This window comes from Aethalodelphis obliquidens, unplaced genomic scaffold (assembly GCF_003676395.1).
Source record: "Aethalodelphis obliquidens isolate GAN/ISIS:26980383/991018 unplaced genomic scaffold, ASM367639v1 scaffold69, whole genome shotgun sequence".
In the NCBI taxonomy this organism is placed as follows: Eukaryota; Metazoa; Chordata; class Mammalia; order Artiodactyla; family Delphinidae; genus Aethalodelphis; species Aethalodelphis obliquidens.
Window position 1 is genome coordinate 966744 of NW_020838013.1, and position 19575 is coordinate 986318.

General features: G+C 49.1%; 2 protein-coding genes across 8 annotated transcripts in view; both read right to left on the reverse strand.

Moving 5' to 3' along the window:
• TUT1 (terminal uridylyl transferase 1, U6 snRNA-specific) overlaps positions 1-9356 on the reverse strand; it is a 14898-nt gene extending 5542 nt beyond the window's left edge. The window contains exons 1-2 of one of the 4 annotated variants that reach the window (XM_027090067.1): positions 9129-9356; positions 7312-7502 (exon numbers count right to left, since the gene is read on the reverse strand). In XM_027090067.1, coding sequence (XP_026945868.1) covers positions 7312-7502; positions 9129-9210 — 273 coding nt within the window. In that variant the 5' untranslated portion in view covers positions 9211-9356. Of the gene's footprint in view, positions 1-7311; positions 7503-7557; positions 7813-9128 lie in introns of those variants that run through there. The other 3 variants (XM_027090070.1, XM_027090068.1, XM_027090071.1) reach the window with 3 other exon arrangements.
• Positions 9357-10876: 1520 nt separating this feature from the next.
• MTA2 (metastasis associated 1 family member 2) lies at positions 10877-19490 on the reverse strand. 4 transcript variants are annotated; one of them, XM_027090076.1, is made up of 18 exons: positions 18822-19490; positions 18002-18069; positions 17506-17599; positions 15802-15919; positions 15605-15668; positions 15303-15420; positions 14924-15026; positions 14643-14742; positions 14280-14468; positions 14102-14176; positions 13924-13982; positions 13664-13761; positions 13408-13547; positions 12912-13140; positions 12626-12715; positions 12173-12291; positions 11930-12072; positions 10877-11701 (listed from the first exon to the last, which is right to left on the reverse strand). In XM_027090076.1, the coding sequence occupies exons 1-18, from the start codon at positions 18847-18849 to the stop codon at positions 11536-11538; spliced, it is 2001 nt and encodes a 666-aa protein (XP_026945877.1). In that variant the 5' UTR covers positions 18850-19490; the 3' UTR covers positions 10877-11535. The 4 variants fall into 4 exon arrangements, with proteins under 4 accessions (XP_026945877.1, XP_026945874.1, XP_026945876.1 ...); XM_027090073.1 differs by lacking the exon at positions 18822-19490 and adding an exon at positions 18421-18684; XM_027090075.1 differs by lacking the exons at positions 12626-12715; positions 18822-19490 and adding an exon at positions 18421-18597.
• Positions 19491-19575: the final 85 nt, after the last annotated feature.

The following is a 19575-nucleotide window of genomic DNA, read 5'->3' on the forward strand; positions in this document are numbered from 1 at the left end:
AAAAAAAAAAAAAAAAAAAAAAAAAAAGAATCCATGTAATGATCACTGTGTTAGGCATAAATATAAACATATAAACCCTATCTTCAACAAACTTACCAGCAATATGACAGCACTGCTGCTATGATTTGGTTGAGTTTAATGATATTCATTGGGTCATTTTTTTTTTTAAGGTAAAACGTTAGCAGGAGCAGAAAAAATATAACTGCTCTAGCAAAAGGCCATATTTTTTTATATTTTCTTCAGTGGTAAAGCTAGAACCTCATCCTGCTTATACAAAGGTACTCTCTACAGTAATCAAGACAGTGTGGTACTAGTGACAGAACTTTAGCTAAACTCACTAAGAAAAAAAAGAGAGAAGCCTCTGATAAATAAAATCAGAAATGAAAGAGGAGAAATAATAACGGATACCACAGAAATACAAAGGGTAAGAGAATATTATGAATATGAAAAGCTATACACCAACAAACCTACAAAGGGACAACCTAGAAGAAAGGGACAAATTCTTAGAATCACACAACCTTCAAAGACTGAATCATGAAGAAATGGAAAACCTGAATAGACTGATCGCGAGTAAGGAGAATGAAACAGTAATCAAAAAGTTTCCCAAAAAACAAAAGTCCAGGACCATCAAAGACTTAATACCTATCCTTCTCAAACTATTCCAAAATATTGAAGAGGAGGGAACGCTTCCTAACCTTTTTTTTTTTGGTGGGGGGGGTACATGGGCCTCTCACTGTTGTGGCCTCTCCCGTCGTTGCGGAGCACAGGCTCCGGACGCACAGGCTCAGTGGCCATGGCTCACGGGCCCAGCCGCTCCACAGCATGTGGGATCTTCCCGGACCAGGGCACGAACCCATGTCCCCTGCATCGGCAGGCGGACTCTCAACCACTGCACCACCAGGAAAGCCCCCTAACTTATTTTTACAAGGCCAACATCACCGATACCAAAACCATACAAAGACAACACAAAAAAAGAAAACTACAGGCTAATATCTCTTGGGAACATAGATGCAAAAATGCTCAACAAAGTATTAGCAAATACAATACAATAATACCTTAAAAGGATCATACACACCATCAAGCGGGATGCAGGGATGGTTCAACAACCATGAATCAATCAACAAGACACATACTTTAACAAACTGAAGAATAAAAATAGGATCATCTCAGTAGATGTAGAAAAAGCATTTGACAAGATTCATTACCCATTTATGATAGAAACTCTCAATAAAATGGGTAGAGAAGGAATGCACCTCAATATAATAAAAGTCATATATGACAAACCCATAGCTAACATCATACTCAATGGTGAAAATCTGAAAGCTATCAGGAACAAGACAAGGATGCCCACTCTCACCACTCTTATTCAAAACAGTATTGAAGTCCTAGCCAGATCAATTAGACAAGAAAAAGAAATAAAAGGCATCAAATTGGGAAGGAGAAGCAAAACCATCACGATTTGCAATTGACATGACTTTATATATAGAAAACCTTAAAGACTCTACCAAAACCCACTAGAAATAATAAATGAACACAGCAAAGTTGCAGGGTACAAAAATCTGTTCTCTTTCTATATGCTAACAATCAGCCAGCAGAAAGAAAAATTAAGAAAACTATTTACGATCACAACAGAAATAATAAAATACCTAGGAATAAACTTTAAGGAGGTGAAAGACATATACACTGAAAACTATAAGACATTGTTGAAAAAAACTGAAAAAGACACAAATAAATAGAAAAACATTCCATGTTCATGGATTGGAAGAATTAACATTGTCAAAATGTCCTAAGGCAATCTACAGATTCAATGCAATCCCTATCAAAATCCCAAGGAGGGCTTCCCTGGTGGTGCAGTGGTTGAGAGTCCACCTGCTGATGCAGGGGACATGGGTTCGTGCCCTGGTCCAGGAAGATCCCACATGCCGTGGAGCGGCTAGGCCCATGAGCCATGGCCGCTGAGCCTGCGCGTCTGGAGCCTGGGCTCCGCAACGGGAGAGGCCACAACAGTGAGAGGCCTACGTACCTCAAAAAAAAAAAAAAAAAAAATCCCAAGGACATTTTTCACAAAAACAGAACAAAAAATTCTAAAATTTATAGGAACCACAAAAGACCCCAAATAGCCAAAGCAATCCTGAGAAAAAAGAACAAAACTGGAGGTATCACACGCCCTGATCTCAAACTATATTACAAAATCATAATAAGCAAAACAGCATGGTACTGGCAGAAAAACAGACACACAGATCAATGGAACAGAACTGAGAGCCCAGAAATAAACCCACATGTATATGGACAATTAATTTACAACAAGGAGCAAAGAACATACAATGGAGTAAGAACAGTCTCCTCAATAAACAGTGTTCAGAAAACTTGACAGCCACATGCAAAAAATGAAACTAGATCACTATCTCACACCACACACAAAAATAAACTCAAAATAGATTAAAGACTTGAATGTAACACTTGAAACCATAAAACTCCTAGAAGAAAACACTGGCAGTAAGCTCTTTGATACTGTTCTTAATATCTTCCTAGATATGTCTCCTCAAGCAAGAGAAACAAAAGCAAAAATAAACAAATGGGACGACATCAAACTAAAAAGCTTCTGCACAACAAAGGAAACCATCAATAAAATAAAAAGACAACCCACCAAATGGGAGAAGATATTTGCAAATGATATATCTGATAATGGGCTGATATCCAAAATACATAAAGAACTTATACAACTCAACCAAAATTTTAAAAACAAAGAGACTGGACTTCCCTGGTGGCGCAGTGGTTAAGAATCCGCCTGTCAAGGCAGGGGACATGGATTTGAGCCCTGGTCCGGGAAGATCCCACATGCCGCAGAGCAACTAAGCCCGCGCGCCACAACTACTGAGCCTGTGTTCTAGAGCCCGCGAGCCACAACTACTGAGCCCACGTGCCACAACTAATGAAGCCAGCGTGCCTAGAGCCCATGCTCCACAACAAGAGAAGCCACCGCAAGGGAGAGTAGCCCCCGCCTGCCACAACTAGAGAAAGCCCGTGCACAGCAATGAAGCCCCAACACAGCCAAAAAAAAAAAGATTAAAAAAAAAAAAAAAACTACAATGAGATATCACCTCATGCCTCTTAGAATGGGTATTATCAAAAAGGCAAGAAATAAGTCTTGGTGAGGATGTGGAGAAAAGGGAACCCTCGTGCACTGTTGGGAATATAAAGTGGTTCAGCCGCTATGGAAAACAGTATGGAGATTCCTCAAAAAAATTAATACTAAAATTACCATTCAATCCAGCAATTCCACTCCTGGGTTATTATACAAAGAAAACGAAAACGCTAATTTGAAAAGATATATGAGGGCTTCCCTGGTGGCGCAGTGGTTGAGAGCCCGCCTGCCGATGCAGGGGACACGGGTTCGTGCCCCGGTCTGGGAAGATCCCACGTGCCACGGAGCGGCTGGGCCCGTGAGCCATGGCCGCTGAGCCTGCGTGTGCGGAGCCTGTGCTGCACAACGGGAGAGGCCACAACAGTGAGAGGCCCGTGTACAGGGAAAAAAAAAAAAAAAGATATATGCACCCCTATGTTCACTGCGGCATTATTTACAATAGCCAAGGTATGGAAACAACCTAAGTGCCCCTGAATGGATGAATGGATAAAGAAGATGAGGTGTATATATACAATAGAATATTAGAGTATTACTCATCCTGCATGCATGCCACAACTAAGAAGTCCGCATGCTGCAACTAAAAGATCCCACGTGCCTCAACAAAGATCCTGCGTGCTGCAACTAAGACCCAGCGCAGCCAAAATAAATAAGTAAATAAATAAAGTTTTTAAAAAAATAAAGTACTATATGTACCATAAAAACATCTATTAAATAGATAAATAAATAAATAAATAAATGAACAAACCAAACAAAAACAAACACATAGATACAGAGAGGAGTAGTGATTATCAGAGGGGAAGCAGCAGAGCAAAATGCGTAAAGGGGATCAACTGTATGGTGATGGATGGAAACTAAATTTTTGGTGGTGACCATACTGTAGGGTATACAGAAATAGAAATATAATGTTGTACACATAAAATTTATATAATGTTACAAACCAACGTTACCTCAATTAAAAAAAACTTTTTTTTTTGGCCATGCCGCACAGCTCACGGGATCTTAGTCCCCTGACTAGGGATTGAACCCAGGCCCTGACAGCCAAAGCGCTGAGTCCTAACCACGGTACCACCAGGAAGTTCCCAAACAATTTTTTAATTAAAAAAAAAAAAAAAAAAGACAGTGTGGTACTGGCATAGAGATAGACATTCACAACTTCCCTGGTGGTGCAGTGGTTAAGAATCCACCTGCCAAGGCAGGGGACACAGGTTCGAGCCCTGGTCCAGGAAGATCCCACATGCTGCAGTGCAACTATGCCCATGAGCCACAACTACTGAAGCCCACGCTCCCGAGCCCATGCTCTGCAACAAAGAGAAGCCACCGCAATGAGATGCCTGTGCACCACAACGAAGGGTTAGCCCCTGCTCGCCACAACTAGAGAAAGCCCGCATGCAGCAATGAAGACCCAACGCAGCCAAAAATTATTTTTTTTAAAAAAAAGACAGACATTCAGATGAAGAGAATGTAATTGAGACTCCAGAAATAAACTCGTACATCTATGACCAACTGATTTTCAACAAAGGTGTTAAGACCATTCAATGGGAAAAGAACAGTCTTCTCAACTGGGATAACTGGATAACCACATGTAAAAGAATGATGTTGGACCCCTACCTCACGCCATATACAAAAATTAACCAGAGGGATGGCTTCACCAGCACACAGGCCTGAATCACAATTGGAGAATGACAGATAATAGATTCACAGTTTCTTTTTGGGGTGATAAAAAACATTCTGGAATTAGATCATATGATGGTTGCAGAATCTTCCAAATATACTAACAAACAGTGAATTATATATCTTAATAATATATAATATCAATTGACAATACAAGGAGGGGAAAAAGAAAAGGGGGTCCCCCGTCTACCCTCACTTCTACCCCATGTCAAATAGCACAAAGAACCAAAGTGAAACTAAGGAGAAAGGCAGCCACTTGGGCCTGCCCAAGTGAATCTTCTGATTCTGAGGAATCACACAGCTCAACAGACTGCAGTGCAACACCAAGTTTGCAGCCGAAGCCCCAGCTAGCAATTAGGTGTCTCTTTGCTTGGCCTTGTCTGTGTGCACATATTTCTCTCAAGAACGGCACAAAAGGCATCAGGGAGGGTGGGATAAGCAGATTCAGAAGGATGTATCCCGGCCATTTTTCTCCTCTCAATACCAGCATCCCCAACTACAGCCACTATTTACTGAGGTCTTTATTTTTTTTTTGCAAGTTGTTTTTTTTTTTTAGGCCGCGCTGTGTGGTATGCAAGATCTTAGTTCCACGACCAGGGACTGAACCCGTGCCCCCTGAGGGCTTATTATTAACCGAACAGTTCACGTAAGCTATCTCAAAGTCTCATAAGATTCCTACAACAAGGTATGTGTTATTATTCCCTTTTTACAAATTAAGCAGCTGAAACTCAGAGAGGTTAAGTAACTCGTGACTGCCTCCCAAGTAGGGACTCCCCCAAATCTCCAACTTCCCCAGTGATGATCTCAAGGAAATGTTGTGGAGATTAAATAAGATATACAGTACTTAGGGCTTCCCTGGTGGCGCAGTGGTTGAGAGTCCGCCTGCCGATGCAGGGGACACGGGTTCGTGCCCCGGTCCGGGAAGATCCCACATGCCGCGGAGCGGCTGGGCCCGTGAGCCATGGCCGCTGGGCCTGCACGTCCAGAGCCTGTGCTCCGCAACGGGAGAGGCCACAACAGTGAGAGGCCCGCGTACCGGAAAAAAAAAAAAAAAAGATATACGGTACTTAGCATATAATTGGTGCATAATAATTGCTCCATAAAAATTTTAGTCATTATTGTTATAATTATTGATAGAAGCCTCAAAAACTTGAGGTTTAAATTCAGGAAAAGATCTTTCTTTACAATTGAAATAAATATGAACAAAAATGGTGGCATTGAGCTTTCTGAAGAGTTCACCTGGGACAGACACTGCCAATTGCCCACCCCAATATACATTCTCCCAACTTCCTTACTAACAGAACCCTGCTTTTTGCTCAGAGGGGCAAAGTGCCCAGCTAAGAAAACTTCATTTCCCAGGCTTCCCTGTAGCTAGGAGTAACCAGGCAATAGACAGAGTTCTGGACAATGAAATATAAGGAGATGTCTGCTGAAGAGGCCTCTGAGAAATATTTTCCTGGGAAATAAAGAAAGCGGGGGAAGGGATCAGACTCAGATGACCCTAGCCTTTGATAGTCTGCCCTTCAACCTGCTGCTGCTTCTTGTCGGAAGATGTGGAACCAGCATAATCACAACTATGAAGTGAGAGCCATATGCCCATAATGACAGAGCAGGAAAACAGTAAAATCTTGGACGGCCCAGGTCTGGACTTCTTGTTATAAGAGAACAACTGAACCCTGTTTGTTTAAACCATTGTGAGTCGGTTGCTGAATGCAATTTCTAAGAAAAACAGACCCCACGGCGTGGTAAAAGAAGACCTGAGCTGCTAAGTAGATTTGGGATCATCTAAGCCCACAAAACCGGAGTGTAGCCTCAGAGCTACAATATGACCACGGAGCACATCACCACAATGGCAAACTTTTTCCAGGGGACTAGAGAGACTCTGACAAAAGGTCGGCATGGAAGCAAGACAAAAAGGACCACAAAGAACAAGTCTGTTTGTCTTGCATTGTCCAGACGACAGGGTATTCTGACCGGATGACCTCAGTACCTTTCAGCATAAGTTAATAAACTGCTAGCTGGTTTATCAACCAGTTTCTTGAAGGGTTAGGATAGATCTCCCAATGGTGTGGTCTTAAAGCACCCACTTCACTGTAGTAGTTACTCATTTAATTGTCTACTTCCTCCACTAGACTGTAAGGTCTGTGCAAGCAGGGACCATGACTAACCTATGCACTACTCAGAATGCAGTTCTAAGCAGTGCCTAGTACAAAGTTAGCAGCTAATAAATATTTGGCAAATAAAAGACTGACTGAATAAATAAATGACCAACAAGTTCCCCAGTGACTAATTCTGACGAACTGATAAAATCCAAGCAGGGGTGGGGGGGCGAGGGTGAGAGACTCACAAAGCTGGACTAGCCCAAGTACTGGAGTGTCCACCAAGGGCAAGCCACATTAGGAACCAGCAGAAACAGGCTGCTGGTCTCCCACCCCGTTTCTTTTGGTGTGCAGGACACCTGACTCATTCTTTACCCCCAGAGCCACTCACTCTACCTTGTCCTTGTCCATGACAACACTGGCCACAGGTCCAAATGCCTGGAAGTACTCAGAGAGCTGAGCAGAACCCACATCCCGGGGAAAGCCACTGACAAACACGCTTCGAAGTCCCTGGGCCTTTCGAGCAGCTCGTAGTTCTACCAGGTGCCGGTGCTTTCGGCCTCCCAGGTGGGCCTCTAGGCTGGGTCCTGCAAAGACAAACGTGAGGACAAAAACATCCGAATTGCTCTTCAGTGTACCTACCCCGACTTTTTTCTCGGCATACCTAGATCCTACTGATTCTTCCAAGCCATAGAAAATGTGGCATTTGAGTGACAAAGTCCTGGCTCCTTGCAGCTTCCTCTCTCGTCCATTTGTCTATATAAAGCATTTTAAGTGGTTCCCAGGAGAACTGGCTGTACACAAGTATTTCTTTTTTTTTTTTTCAATTTCTTTTTTTTTTTTTTTTTTTTTTGGCTGCATTGGGTCTTCGTTGCAGTGTGAGGGCTTCTCATTGCAGTGGAGGGCTTCTCTTGTTGTGGAGCGCGGCCTCTAGGCGCACGGGTTTCAGTAGTTGTGGCACATGGGTTCAGTAGCTGTGGCTCGCAGGCTCTAGAGTGCAGGCTCAGTAGTTGTGGTGCACGGGCTTAGTTGCTCTACATCGTGTGGGATCTTCCCGGACCAGGGCTGGAACCTGTGTCCCCTGCATTGGCAGGCGGATTCTTAACCAGTGCGCCACCGGGGAAGCCCCACAAGTATTTCTTAAACCATCTACAAGTGCTAGGTAGAGCAACACCTGCACACTGTAAAGAAATTAACAGGTAACTTATCTAGGTCATTTATAGAAGAACTAAATAAATCAGGACCCTAGACTATTTATCATTTCTGGGTATATTATAGAGATTACAAGTGCAGGATCAGAAGTCACACTACCCAGAATCAAATCCCAGCTCTGTCAAGCTGTGCGAAATCTTGGGCAACTTACTTAACCTCGCTGTTCATGTCTCCTCAGGTATAAAATGGAGATAATAACAGTACCTACCACATTGATATTATTCATATATAGCACTTGCCTGAGAGTCTGGTACATGGTGAATGCGGGAAAACTTAGCTGATTTTTAAATTTTTATTACATTTTGAGTCAGCTGCTTGATGTCACCAGTGTATATGTGGGGCCAGAGAAGACTATCCTGGATTTCTGGCTTGCCCTACTGGACAAGTGGTAGTGCCATTCACAAAGGAAAAGAATGAAAGATCATGTTTAGGGGAGATTATGATTCCAGACTTCAAAAGTGGAATATGAGGTTTCATTGAGCTTCTCACGCTGTCATAAAAGGACCTTGTCTCCTTTTCCAAACCCACGTTCCAAACATGCATACCATACTACTTCACCCATCTCTGCCTTTGGGAAGCTCCTCTGTAGGGCTTCCCTCACTTAATTACTACCTTCTCTGTGACCGGGCAGCTTTCCAAACACATCTATAAGGTACTGAAATTGTTTCCATCTCTAGGTGGTGAGCTCCTTCATCTCTAAATCCCCTCTCCCCGCTCTAGAACCCAGCGGAGTAGCAGGCACAAAGGGAATATCCAATAGATGACGGTTAAAGAGGAAATAAAATAACGAAACTTCTGTCGTCGAGATTTCGGATACTGGGAAGCTGGGGTGTAAGATGGTGGGACTCTCCCCCGCTCTGTAATCCCTTCGGACAGCGGAGAGAAAACGGAGGTGAGACCCTACCAACCGACTTGGCAAGAACTATGACCTATAACCCTAACTTTCGCTAGGACCCAAAGACGAAAGCCCATAAACACCCCCCTCACTAGCCACCGCTTACGGTTGGCCGTAGTGACGTGGCAGAGGCAGCAGCGGAAACCCCCGCGAGGCAGCGGTTCGACATCCGAATCCACCGCAGCCATCACAACTGTCCGGTACTAACAAAATGCAACCACTTCGGCAACGACCGGAACTCACTTCTACAAATTGCACCATGCTGGGAAGCAACTTCCGCCCGTCCGATAGGAAGTGACGTCGCCGTCGCCCAATCGCGCGGTACACTCCTCCGAAAACCGAGCTCTTTCCGCTCAAGGTTCCGTTTCCAGCCCGACTTAAGCCTCTACCAGCTTTAGGAATACCATCTACGATGCTTATCTGCATGCGGTAAGCCAATTGGCGTGCTCTGAGCTGTTCAGACGTTGATTGGCCCAAAGGTCATGAATATTCATAAGGCAGCCACAGCGTGTGCCGGGTTTCTTGCCAGGCCCGCTGCTTGACGGCAGGCGGTTTCCCTGCTGGGTGGTCGAGAGCAGGCTGTGTCCTCCTTCAAGGGGCAGTAGAGACTGTATCCTCAACCCCATATTTACCTAGTGAATAAAGGCGGATCCTCCACAAAGCCCGCACTGTCCCTAGACTCCCAACCTCCTCAGGGCTGTTACCCTCTCCCTCTGCCGTCGGTCCTCTCCCAGAATGGGAGTTCTGCAACCTCTCCCTAACCCTGGTTGGGGAGCTCTGCCCCCACCGGGCACCTACCGCACTCCACGGGCTACAGCCAGATCGCCTCTCTTCCGCGTAAGCGGGCTGCGTGGAGTGCACCCACCAGGAGCCAGAGCCACCGGCCCACTTAAAGGCATTTAGCAGAACCTGCTATGGTGGCAGCTGAGTGAAGACACTGGAGGGTGCTGCTTCCCCCTAGAATGTTATAGTGGTCAGTTCCTCCCTACACTAACAAGGTGTTGGCTCAGGCCAGGGAGGGAGGAAGAGAGCTAGGGAGGCCCCAGGGACAAGGACCATGAGATGGAGGGGCCTATCAGCTGGGCTAAGCAGCTCCTGCTGTGTTTGATCAACCCACAGCTTTCCACAGCTTCCGGCTGTGGAAAGAGCAGCGGACCTGAGGCAGACATCTCAGGATCTAACCTTGAGCAAGTCACAACTGCTGAGGCTTTTCCCCATCTCTAAAGAAAGTGCTCAAGGAGCACACAGTAGGCGTAACTTCTCGTTCTCTCTCCTAAGGTGCTCCTCTTGTTGGGACCAGCTCAAATGTCTAATCTGTCTCCCAAACTTAAAAAGGGAGGAAACAGCACTAGAGTGGGCCCCAATATCAAGGCAGTTGCTGAGGCTGCCCTTAGGGATCCTTGAAGCAGCAGTCTGTGCAAATACACCACAGACCTAGGTGATATGATCCTACAGTACACCCCAAAGTGGGCTACATCCTGCTCTGGCCTCTAACAACTCCCAGAATCCTCTAAGTAAAAAGGAGAGGGGAGGGCTTCCCTGGTGGCGCAGTGGTTGAGAGTCCGCCTGCCGATGCAGGGGACGCGGGTTCGTGCCCCGGTCTGGGAAGATCCCACATGCCGCAGAGCGGCTGGGCCCGTGAGCCACGGCCGCTGAGCCTGCGCGTCCGGAGCCTGTGCTCCGCAAGGGGAGAGGCCACAACAGTGAGAGGCCCGCGTATCGCAAAAAAAAAAAAAAAGGAAAGGGGATTAAGAGTTAGGAAATAAAGAAGCACCTTCACACTCACACACACTCACACACACACACACACACACACGCATGCACACGGCAGAGAATAGCTGAGCCAGGAGGAGCTGAAGAAAACAGCTTTTTATTTGTTACTATAAGAACCAATTACAGAATCCGAGGTTAAAAAAACAGACAAAAGGTCTTTATTTCTGAGAACTGGCGTACAAAAGGCAGAGGGGACAAGGGGAGGGAAGGAAAGAGCGAGCATAGGCTGGGGTTATGGGACCTCAAACTCCAATTAGGAAAGTCCGGACACCGGACAGGAAGAGAAACCCTCAATTAGGAGAAAAAAAAAAAAAAAAAGACATGGCAGTCATGGCAGTGCACGCCCCCCACCCCCAACCAGATACCACCACCTGATATCTGTTTACTCTTCCCCTCCCCCATCCCCTTTCACAAAGGGAGGCAAAATTTTTAAAAAATTTAAAAACCCTCCCCCCAAAACTGTCCAAGACAACTGTGGGTCCTACCCCCCAAAACAGGCTAGGTTCCCACAATGGGCCAGTTCCTGCAGTCTGCCCTCCACCACCAGGCACAGAGAAGCACTGGAAGGGGACAAGCCTCCAAGTGCTAACACCAGAGGGCGTCCAACCCCTCCAAGGACACGCTCACTTGCTCCCTCCCTCCTTCACTCCTCATTCCCTTTGATACTAAAGGGAAGGGAGGCTAGGTGCCCTGTGCACCCACCCTCTAGCTTTCAGCCCACCTCCCTTCCCCACAGATGCTCAATCTTCCAGGACAATGGGCTCACTGGTGCTGGCAGGATGTGAGGATGGAGGAAGAGGGACTGGGGGCCGCACTGCAATCAGTGGTGGCTTCACCTTCAGGGGCAAGTTGGGCCGGCGGGCAGCTCGCCGCATTTCCAGGTGGGTCAGAGCCTTCCGCAGGGCTCTGGCCAAGAAGAGAAGGGGGCAATAAAAAAGGCAAAGACCTTCAAGATGAAACCCCACATTCCACTACAATTCCACCTTCCAGCCCATTCCTTCCTAACATCCCCACCCACCCTGCACCCAGTCTTCGTGGAGCTGGTCTTGCTCAGATACTCCTTCCTACTTCCTCTCCCATATCCACCAATCTAAGCTGCCAACCTCTCAGCCCCTCCCATGGAGGGCTCCCTACCTGGTATCTTTTGTGGCCACGAACACCACAGGATTGGGTGCATCAGCTGGGTTTAGTTTCTGACGCTTGGCTGCTGGCTGTGAGCCTGAGCGAATCCCTGAGGCCAGAGGCCTTCCATTGGCAGAGAAGGGGACTCCTGCCATCTGGAAAAGAATGGGGCAGCACAATGAGAGAGGAGACTCTCAGACACCTATCAGATACAAAAGCCCACCCAACTCGGCCCACTCCAGTCTGTCAACTCACAGTCTCATAGGCCCGTTTCACCATGATGCCCCCCAGTCCCCGGTTCTGGGTCAGCTGGTTTCTGTTGATCGGCGTCTTGGTACCCCGAGGTGTTTTTGGTTTCAGAGGTGCCTGGGCCACTGTCAGGGAAAAAAAAGAAAGGAAACCTTAGAGGACGTTCACACTTCCTCTTCTGTATGCATCCCCAAAAGCAGTGACGGGGGAGGGGTCTGAAGAGTAATCACCAGTATTTCAAAAGTCACACATGAGTACGATCTTATCAATCAATATATAGTTATACTGGATAGCATGTGAAAAGTAACATTTTTAACCTACAAAAGTACTGTCTGTTAGACTAAACCTTTTTGGACTCAGTGGGAAAGAAAAAAGCAGGGGAAGAGAAGGATCTTGATGATAAAAGGACCAGGAGCCAGACACCACCCTAAAGGTTCCCCATCCTATACCCACCCTTACCCAGATCTTTGACAATAGTTGCCAGGGGGAGCCGCACCAAAGGGTGAATCTTCAGTGGAGTCTTGGCGGCCTTAGGGAGTCGAATGGAGCCTGGAGAACAAAGATGAACGCTTTTGAAGGCGCTTCACTATTCAGGCCTCCTCTGGGGCCAGGAACCATGCCTAACCTCGTAACAAATCCTTGTGGCCTACTATCCCTACTACTGTCCTTAAACACCCAGAGAAACACTGGTCTCTGGCCAGAGCAACCCCGAACCTGCCACCAGCCCCAACACTCCTGCCCTTACACTCTGCCTTGATGGCATTGGCATTGATGGGGGCATAAGGTCGTCGGGCAGCCCTCCTCGGTTGTAACAGGTCCCTGCACATGCGTCTGGCAAGACGGGTCAGCTTCGTGGTCTGCAGCAGGAATGTTTGCCTGTTCTTAGCCAGCAGCTTGGCCCGGTTGGCGCTGGTCGTATAGGGGGAGAGACTTTGGGCTTCGGGTCTGGATAAATGACCCCTCGAGTGTGGCTCCTGGAAGAAGGACATAGGAAAAGGGGAGAACACAATCAGTCGCCAAGGCTCCCTTCTTCCATTCTTGATGGAGGGTCTTTTATTCCTGCCTGATCTCTTTGCTGCCATCCTGACCTGCCTGGCTCCCCAACCACTGTCCAGTACCACCCCACCCCCACCCCAGTCAAGCCATAACCTTACTGGAGCTGGGTGTTCTGGCCTTCACTTAAAGCTCACATCAATTAGCTTACTGCTCTCCCCAACCTGTCCCTCATCGTCCATCCTTACTGTGGTGCCCCGAGCAGCCCCCTCAAGCTGGGTTGGGGTCTTCAGTCCCCCGTACTTCTTCCAGTAGATCCAACAGGAAGCACAGAGGCGGCACTGCATGTTGGGTGGGCCCCAGGCATACCACTGGGCAGACTGTGTGGCTGCAGGAACATGGAGAGGAGGGAATGGTCCGGAGGCTACCTGAGCCTCTCAGGTTGCTGGGCCAGAGCAAACGCCCGGCTCACCCCCCACATCCCTATCCCTTCCTGGAACTCACTGTGGCAACTCTCACAAGTCAGGCCCTTCTGGAATCCAGCCCCATTCATGCCAGGTTTTGAGCCCACAGAGATGATCTGGTTAGGGTTTGGTTTGGTGCTAATGGAGGAGAAACCAGGAACTGGTCAAGGAAAAGAATCCACTTCCACTTTGTCTCTGTAATTTGACAGCGTCTCCGACCCACCCCCCAACCACTTAGGAAAGCACAGGTTAGGGGCTGAGAAGGGAAACATGCCTGTCTCCCCTATCCGTCGCACTTACTAGGTGGGGATGTAGACTTGTTTTAGTTTGCTGTCTGCTTCAGCAGCTTTCAATCTTTTCTGCAGGAAGGAGAAAAAGTAAAAAGGATCAGAGCATCTCAGCAGGGAGGATGTCACCAACTTCAAAGGCAGAGGTGAGCAGGAGGCCTCTGGTCCAGCCTCCCCAGCCCAGACCTCACCTGCTGAATGTATCGGTCTGTGGTTTTCCACATGTAATAAAATTGAACTATGCTGGCCAGTGACTTCCAGGGTAGCTGAGGAGGCACAAGGAAGAAGAATGAGATGCTATCTGGCCCCTGGTCCTGGTTCCCTCACCTGTCACCTCTTCCACCTCTCCTCCTAGTCCCATCCACTTACAAAGTCCTGGCGAATATCATTGAAATCCTTCCCGTACTTCTCCAGGGCCTCCTCAAATAGCATGGCCTCTGAGGCTGACCATTCCTCCATCTCATCCCGACACAGCACCGGGCCCCCTTGGGGCACCAGGGTCGACATGGCCTTAGCCAGGTCGTAGCCGTTCCTTTGCAATGTATCCATGGCGTGAAACTACAGGAAAGGTGGGAAACAATGCTGATGACCTGAAACCCTCAGCACCACTCCTCTGTTGCTCTTTAAATACTCCCACTCCCTCAGAGATACCCTCCTTCCTGCAGAGTCCCAAGGCTCTGCAGGTCCCCACAAAGCCCAGCCTACCCAACTACCCACCAACTTCTTGCTCACCAGGGTGATATCTCGGGAAGCGGCGGCGGCACTCATGTGCAAGCTTGGCTGCCGAATGGAGCTGCTGCAATCTAGGGCTCTCGCGAAGGTCCCCACAGCTCTAAGGGAGAGAGTGAGGAGTCAGGGAAAGCAGAAAGCGCGAGTGGGCTGAGGAACCAAGCCAGATGAGAAAAAAGGACAACACCCAGGCCAAAAATAAATAAAGTCCATCTCTACGAACATGAATCAGAACTATGTCCACACCACCCCCAGCCCATCTGCCCCATCCACCCACCCCTCACCGGGCCACCACGAGAAACTGATCAATCTGCCGGTCTGTGAGAGGGTTGTCTGGATCCCAGACTTTCATCTCCATCTTCTGTTGGTTCCGATTATCAGATTCTCCTGGGGAATGGGGAAATGGTATCATCGGGGAGGATAATAGATGTCTTGACAAAGTAACACCCCGTCTCCTCCTTGGATTCTGTCAGCCACCTCAACTCTCAGACTTCTCTTCCCAATGTGCCCATTTGCCCCTTTCCGGTTCCTAAGGTCCCATTCTGCTACGTTCACAACACAGAGCCAGGCAGACTGTGCACCACACAACGCCAGGGCACACCATTCAGAGACTCTGATGTTACACAACCCCGTAGCCATAATACAGTGTCTCCTGCTGCATACCCTCTGCCAGGCGATCTGGGATCTCAGCTTGGTATTTGCAACCAACTCGAATCTCCCCCTGATCAGCTAGAAGTGTCTTCTGCACAGGATCAAACACCAGTGAGTAAAAAAAGCAGTCCTGGAGATGGAAAGAGAGAAGGTAAGCAGGGCAGCAGTCCTCATAGGCAGGGGGCAGTGGGGTGTATCCAGAGTTCCCAAGACAGGCAGCCCGTCAACCTGTACCTCATCCCAGTCAGACTTTCTTCTTGCCTTTCGGGGCAATACCTACTTCCCTCCCTCTTCTCCCGACACCTCTTTCTCACCTCCTTTTCCAGGTACTGGCTCAAGATATCTGTCTCATTCAAGAGGGTCACACTGCATTTCCCCCTACAGGAGAGAGGTCAGAAAACCCTGGGTGAGTTCCTCATTTCCTCTGTACAGCAGCTCCAATACACTAGTCCCTCCTTTCCACCTTCTAAATAAGTGCATGCAGGCCACAGTGGCCCTGATTGTCCCATACCTTATGTGGGTGGCTGGTAACGATTCGAATTGCCGAGAAAGAAAAAGCTCCCGGTGCTTCAGTTGATGTCGCTGCTGTTCCGACACCCCTGGCTGCTTTGATTCCTCCTCAAACTCCCCTGGGAGATTTAGGAGGAAGACGCCGAGTCAGAAACTAATTCAGAAAGAAGCCACCTTAGAAGCTCTAACCCAGGGAAAATATTTCCTGTCTCACTTGTTTTTCTCACATTCCCTAGGTACCTGCCTCTCACACCACCAGCTTTCCCTCTTAGCTTCCCCACCCTCACCCCCCTTACAAATACTCCCAACTCTCCATCACTCTTTAGGGAAGAGCTGCTGAGAGTACAAAGACTGCCACAGAAATACATCACAGACCCAGGTGTCACGGCTCAGACACCACTCATACAGCACAAATCTGCTCACATGAGACCCAGCAAGAAGATCCCACCTGTCTCTTGCTAAACTAGCCTGGGGTCCAGAAATCCAAATTAAATAAATGAGTAAAAGCCCCACACAGGAGTGTGTTTACCAGTTCCTCTTTGCAAATTTCAGGAGACTTTGCTCTTAAATGTCACGTGCGACCCTAACTATCCCTTGTTTTCTACTTGGCTAACAATCGTTTGTTGTGGGGCTTTCAAGGACAGTACCTCTCAAGCCAGTGCCAACACCTTCCTCCCCAAGGAGCTGCAACTTGCCCTGAAACCTTGGTGGAAAGGGTTAATTTGGCTGGGTGCCAACCAAACAGGGAGGGGGCAAAGGAGCCACAGGCCCAGGCTCATTGGTACATTGTTCCCAGCCTCAGGGAGAAAGGGGGGTGTGCGGTAGGCTCCACCCCCTCGCCTGTGTGCTCCGGAAACCCTGCCCTAAGGCAAGGGGGACCACACCCCCCACACCCTTTCTGATTGGACAAGGCCAAGGTCAGCCCCTGCCAGAAGGGACTGGAAACCCCAAAGGGCCGGAGAACTTGGTAGGCCCAGGTCCTCATTAACCCCTTCATGTCCAAGGCCCAAAAAAGCCTAAAATGAGAAAAATAATTTAGGAAAAACAAGAGGAAGGGAAAAGAAAGCCAAAGCAGAAAAAAGAAAAAGAAACTAAGGGAAATGGAAGAATATGTATCTGAAAAGATGATGAAAGCATAAAGAGACGTAGGATAGGGCAAAAAGAAAAGGGAAAGATGTAAAGTGGAGTAAAGGGGAAGTCAGGATAGGTGAGAAAGAGGAAAAGTGCAAGAAAACTCCTGGCTTCCTATTTATTCCCTCCCACCCATGTATCCTTACCACCTCATGACCACAAAAAAAAAAAAAAAAACCTGCTTCCCTGTTACACAGGCTTCTAAGTACGATCTCTTCCTCTTCACCTGACCTTCACAGTCACCACCCATTGTCCCAACATAACCAAAACTGTCCCCCAAGAGTCCTGCTTCTCTAAAGCTCCTCCTCATCCCCTATTTAAATACTATCATCTCGTAAATACACGCTCACACACAAGCCAAATTCTGGCTTTCCTTATCATGGCCTCTCCACCCTGCTTCCAACCCAACGTGTAAAAACAGGCCTCCCTCTGCAGACCAGGCATTTACCACCCCCAAACTCACACCCCTGCCTTGGGCATGCTACCAAGAGAAACACCTGCAGAGACATGCGCAGGCTTCAGATCATGGGCAGGGGGAGACGGGGGGCCGGGGGTGGGGTACAAAGACACTTACTGGCATTACTATCAGCCAGGCTGTTGAGGCTACTAGAAATGTCCCTTCGCCGGAAAAGGCACACAACCTTTGCCTCCACATTTCCATTTGCAGTCTAAGGAGAGAAAAAATGGTGGTGAAAAGTAGTCATTTGAAAGTAGAAATGCATAAAGAGACTAACAACAGTGAGCAAGTCTAAAGGATGTAAGAAAAGCCCAAGAAATTATGAATCAAGAGATTTACATTTAAGGACAGACTTCCAAATCCCTTTCCTTGGCCCCCAAGAAACAGAATAGCAAAGTTCCCACTAAGCTCTCAATAGCCTTTCCTGAATGTGTGGAATGAATGAATAAATGAATGAATGAATATGAATGGGTACTTAGGATAGGGTTTGTGTTTTCTCTCTCCCTCTCTCTCTCTCTCATTCACCTGAAGTTAGAGACCTCAGAAGAAAGAGGAGGTTGCAGGGAGGGGGGGGGGGGTTGGTGGCGAGGTGGCGGGACTCTGCTCCACTCACCTTGTTGAGCTCTTCAATCCTTCTAACCAGGTAAGGATTGCTGGAGGAGTTCTCAAAATAGACGTAATCTGTAGGAGGGGGTGGGGAAGAACCGGCAAGATCAGAGGAGTAGATGGGAGAGCCGAGCACCAGGGTGGGAGGAGCGAAAGCAGGCCCGAGTAGACCAAAAGGAGATAAGGGTCGAGGTAGAGAGGACGCTTAAATGTGGAAGTGGAGAAACTAACAGAAAATAAGGAAAGGATGCCCCACCCTCCACCCCTTATCACTTAGTTCTAAAATCAGATCCTTCACTCAAAAGTGAGCCTTCAGGGGGAGACAAGAAGCAGGGGGTTCCCCAGCAGTCCCCACCACTCAGCGACGGAGTTGCATCCCAGTCTGGGCCAAGCGACTAATTGTTCACTCCTGCGCAGGGCCCCCACCTTTGCGAACCGAGGCGCACAATAACGCCTGGGAAGAGGAAACCTCCCAACGGCTCCCCCGCAGGTGGCAAAGCGGTCGCCCCGGCCCTCCGCGTCCCCTGCCTGCCCTGTCAATTCCTTCAGAACCACTTTCCCAAGCCCACTCCGCGACACCGGCGACCCCAGACTCAGCCCCGCGAGTGCCGTCGGGCCGCCCGAAGCCTCTCCGGGAGTCTCGGTGCTCAGTCGAGTCGCGATCCCCGCGCCCTCCCTCCCCTCCCTCCCGGTTCCGGTTCCGGTCCGCGTTCTGGACCATGCCGCCCCAAACGCGGCTCCCCGCGCCACTGGGTGCCAAGCCTCTCCGATCCTGGCCCCCAGCCTCTCCCGCCCCGGGCCCCGCAGCCCCTACGCCCGGTACTTACCCCCCACTCGGTACATGTTGGCCGCCATGGCCGTTCCCGCCGCCGCCTCCGGCCGCACAAAGGGGTCCGGGAGGCTCACTGGGGCAGGGCTCGAAGCGAAGCCCGGAGCGCGGGGCTGGTGCTTCACAGAAGTCTCAGTCGGGCCCGCGCAGCCGGCACCTCCGCCGCCTCAGCCGTCGCGGTTCATCCCGGCCCGCGCTGTCGCCGCCGCCTCTACCGCCTCTAGCCCGGGACGCCGAGGCCGGCGCCGGCCCGCTCGGCTTCTTCCGGAAGGAGCTCGGCTCCCGCCGGACCGGATCCAGGCTGCTGCTCCCCCCGCGCTCGCCGAGCCCCGCCAGACGTTGGACTCGGAGGGCCGCCGCGAAGGCTTGCCCTGCCCGCCTCGGGGTTCGCCTCCTTCCGGAACACCTTCGGCGGATCCGCAGAACAAGGCCCAGCGCTCGGCTCCGGTCGGAGAACTAGACCTCAAAGCTCGGCTACTTCCGGAAGAAGTTCGGCTCCCCCCGGCCAACCGCGGCCCGGCGCTCGGTTATTTCCGTTGCGGCTCGGCCCCTCCCCCGAGGGCGGGGAGAGGAGTTGGGCTTAACTCTTTCCTCGCCCCGGAGTGCTGCAGCTCCGCATGCGGCCGCCAAAGACTCGAAGCGCCCTTTGCACTTCTCGGAGTTATTTGCAAGCGGCTTTGCCCGTTATTTGCATGAAAGGTCGACGCTCCCTCACCCTTTCCGCATTCCCCTTTTCCTTGCTCCCCATCCCC

Bases quoted from the DNA above. Each gene is read 5' to 3' on its own strand.
- MTA2 (XM_027090076.1), bottom strand. From the start codon at position 18,849: ATGGCGGCCAACATGTACCGAGTGGGGG. The intron at 15,920-17,505 runs GTAAGTGTCTTT...TAAATCTCCCAG, and splicing joins CCTGGCTGATAGTAATGCCA to GGGAGTTTGAGGAGGAATCA. The intron at 12,716-12,911 runs GTAAGGGCAGGA...TTTGTTCTCCAG, and splicing joins CAATGCCATCAAGGCAGAGT to GCTCCATTCGACTCCCTAAG.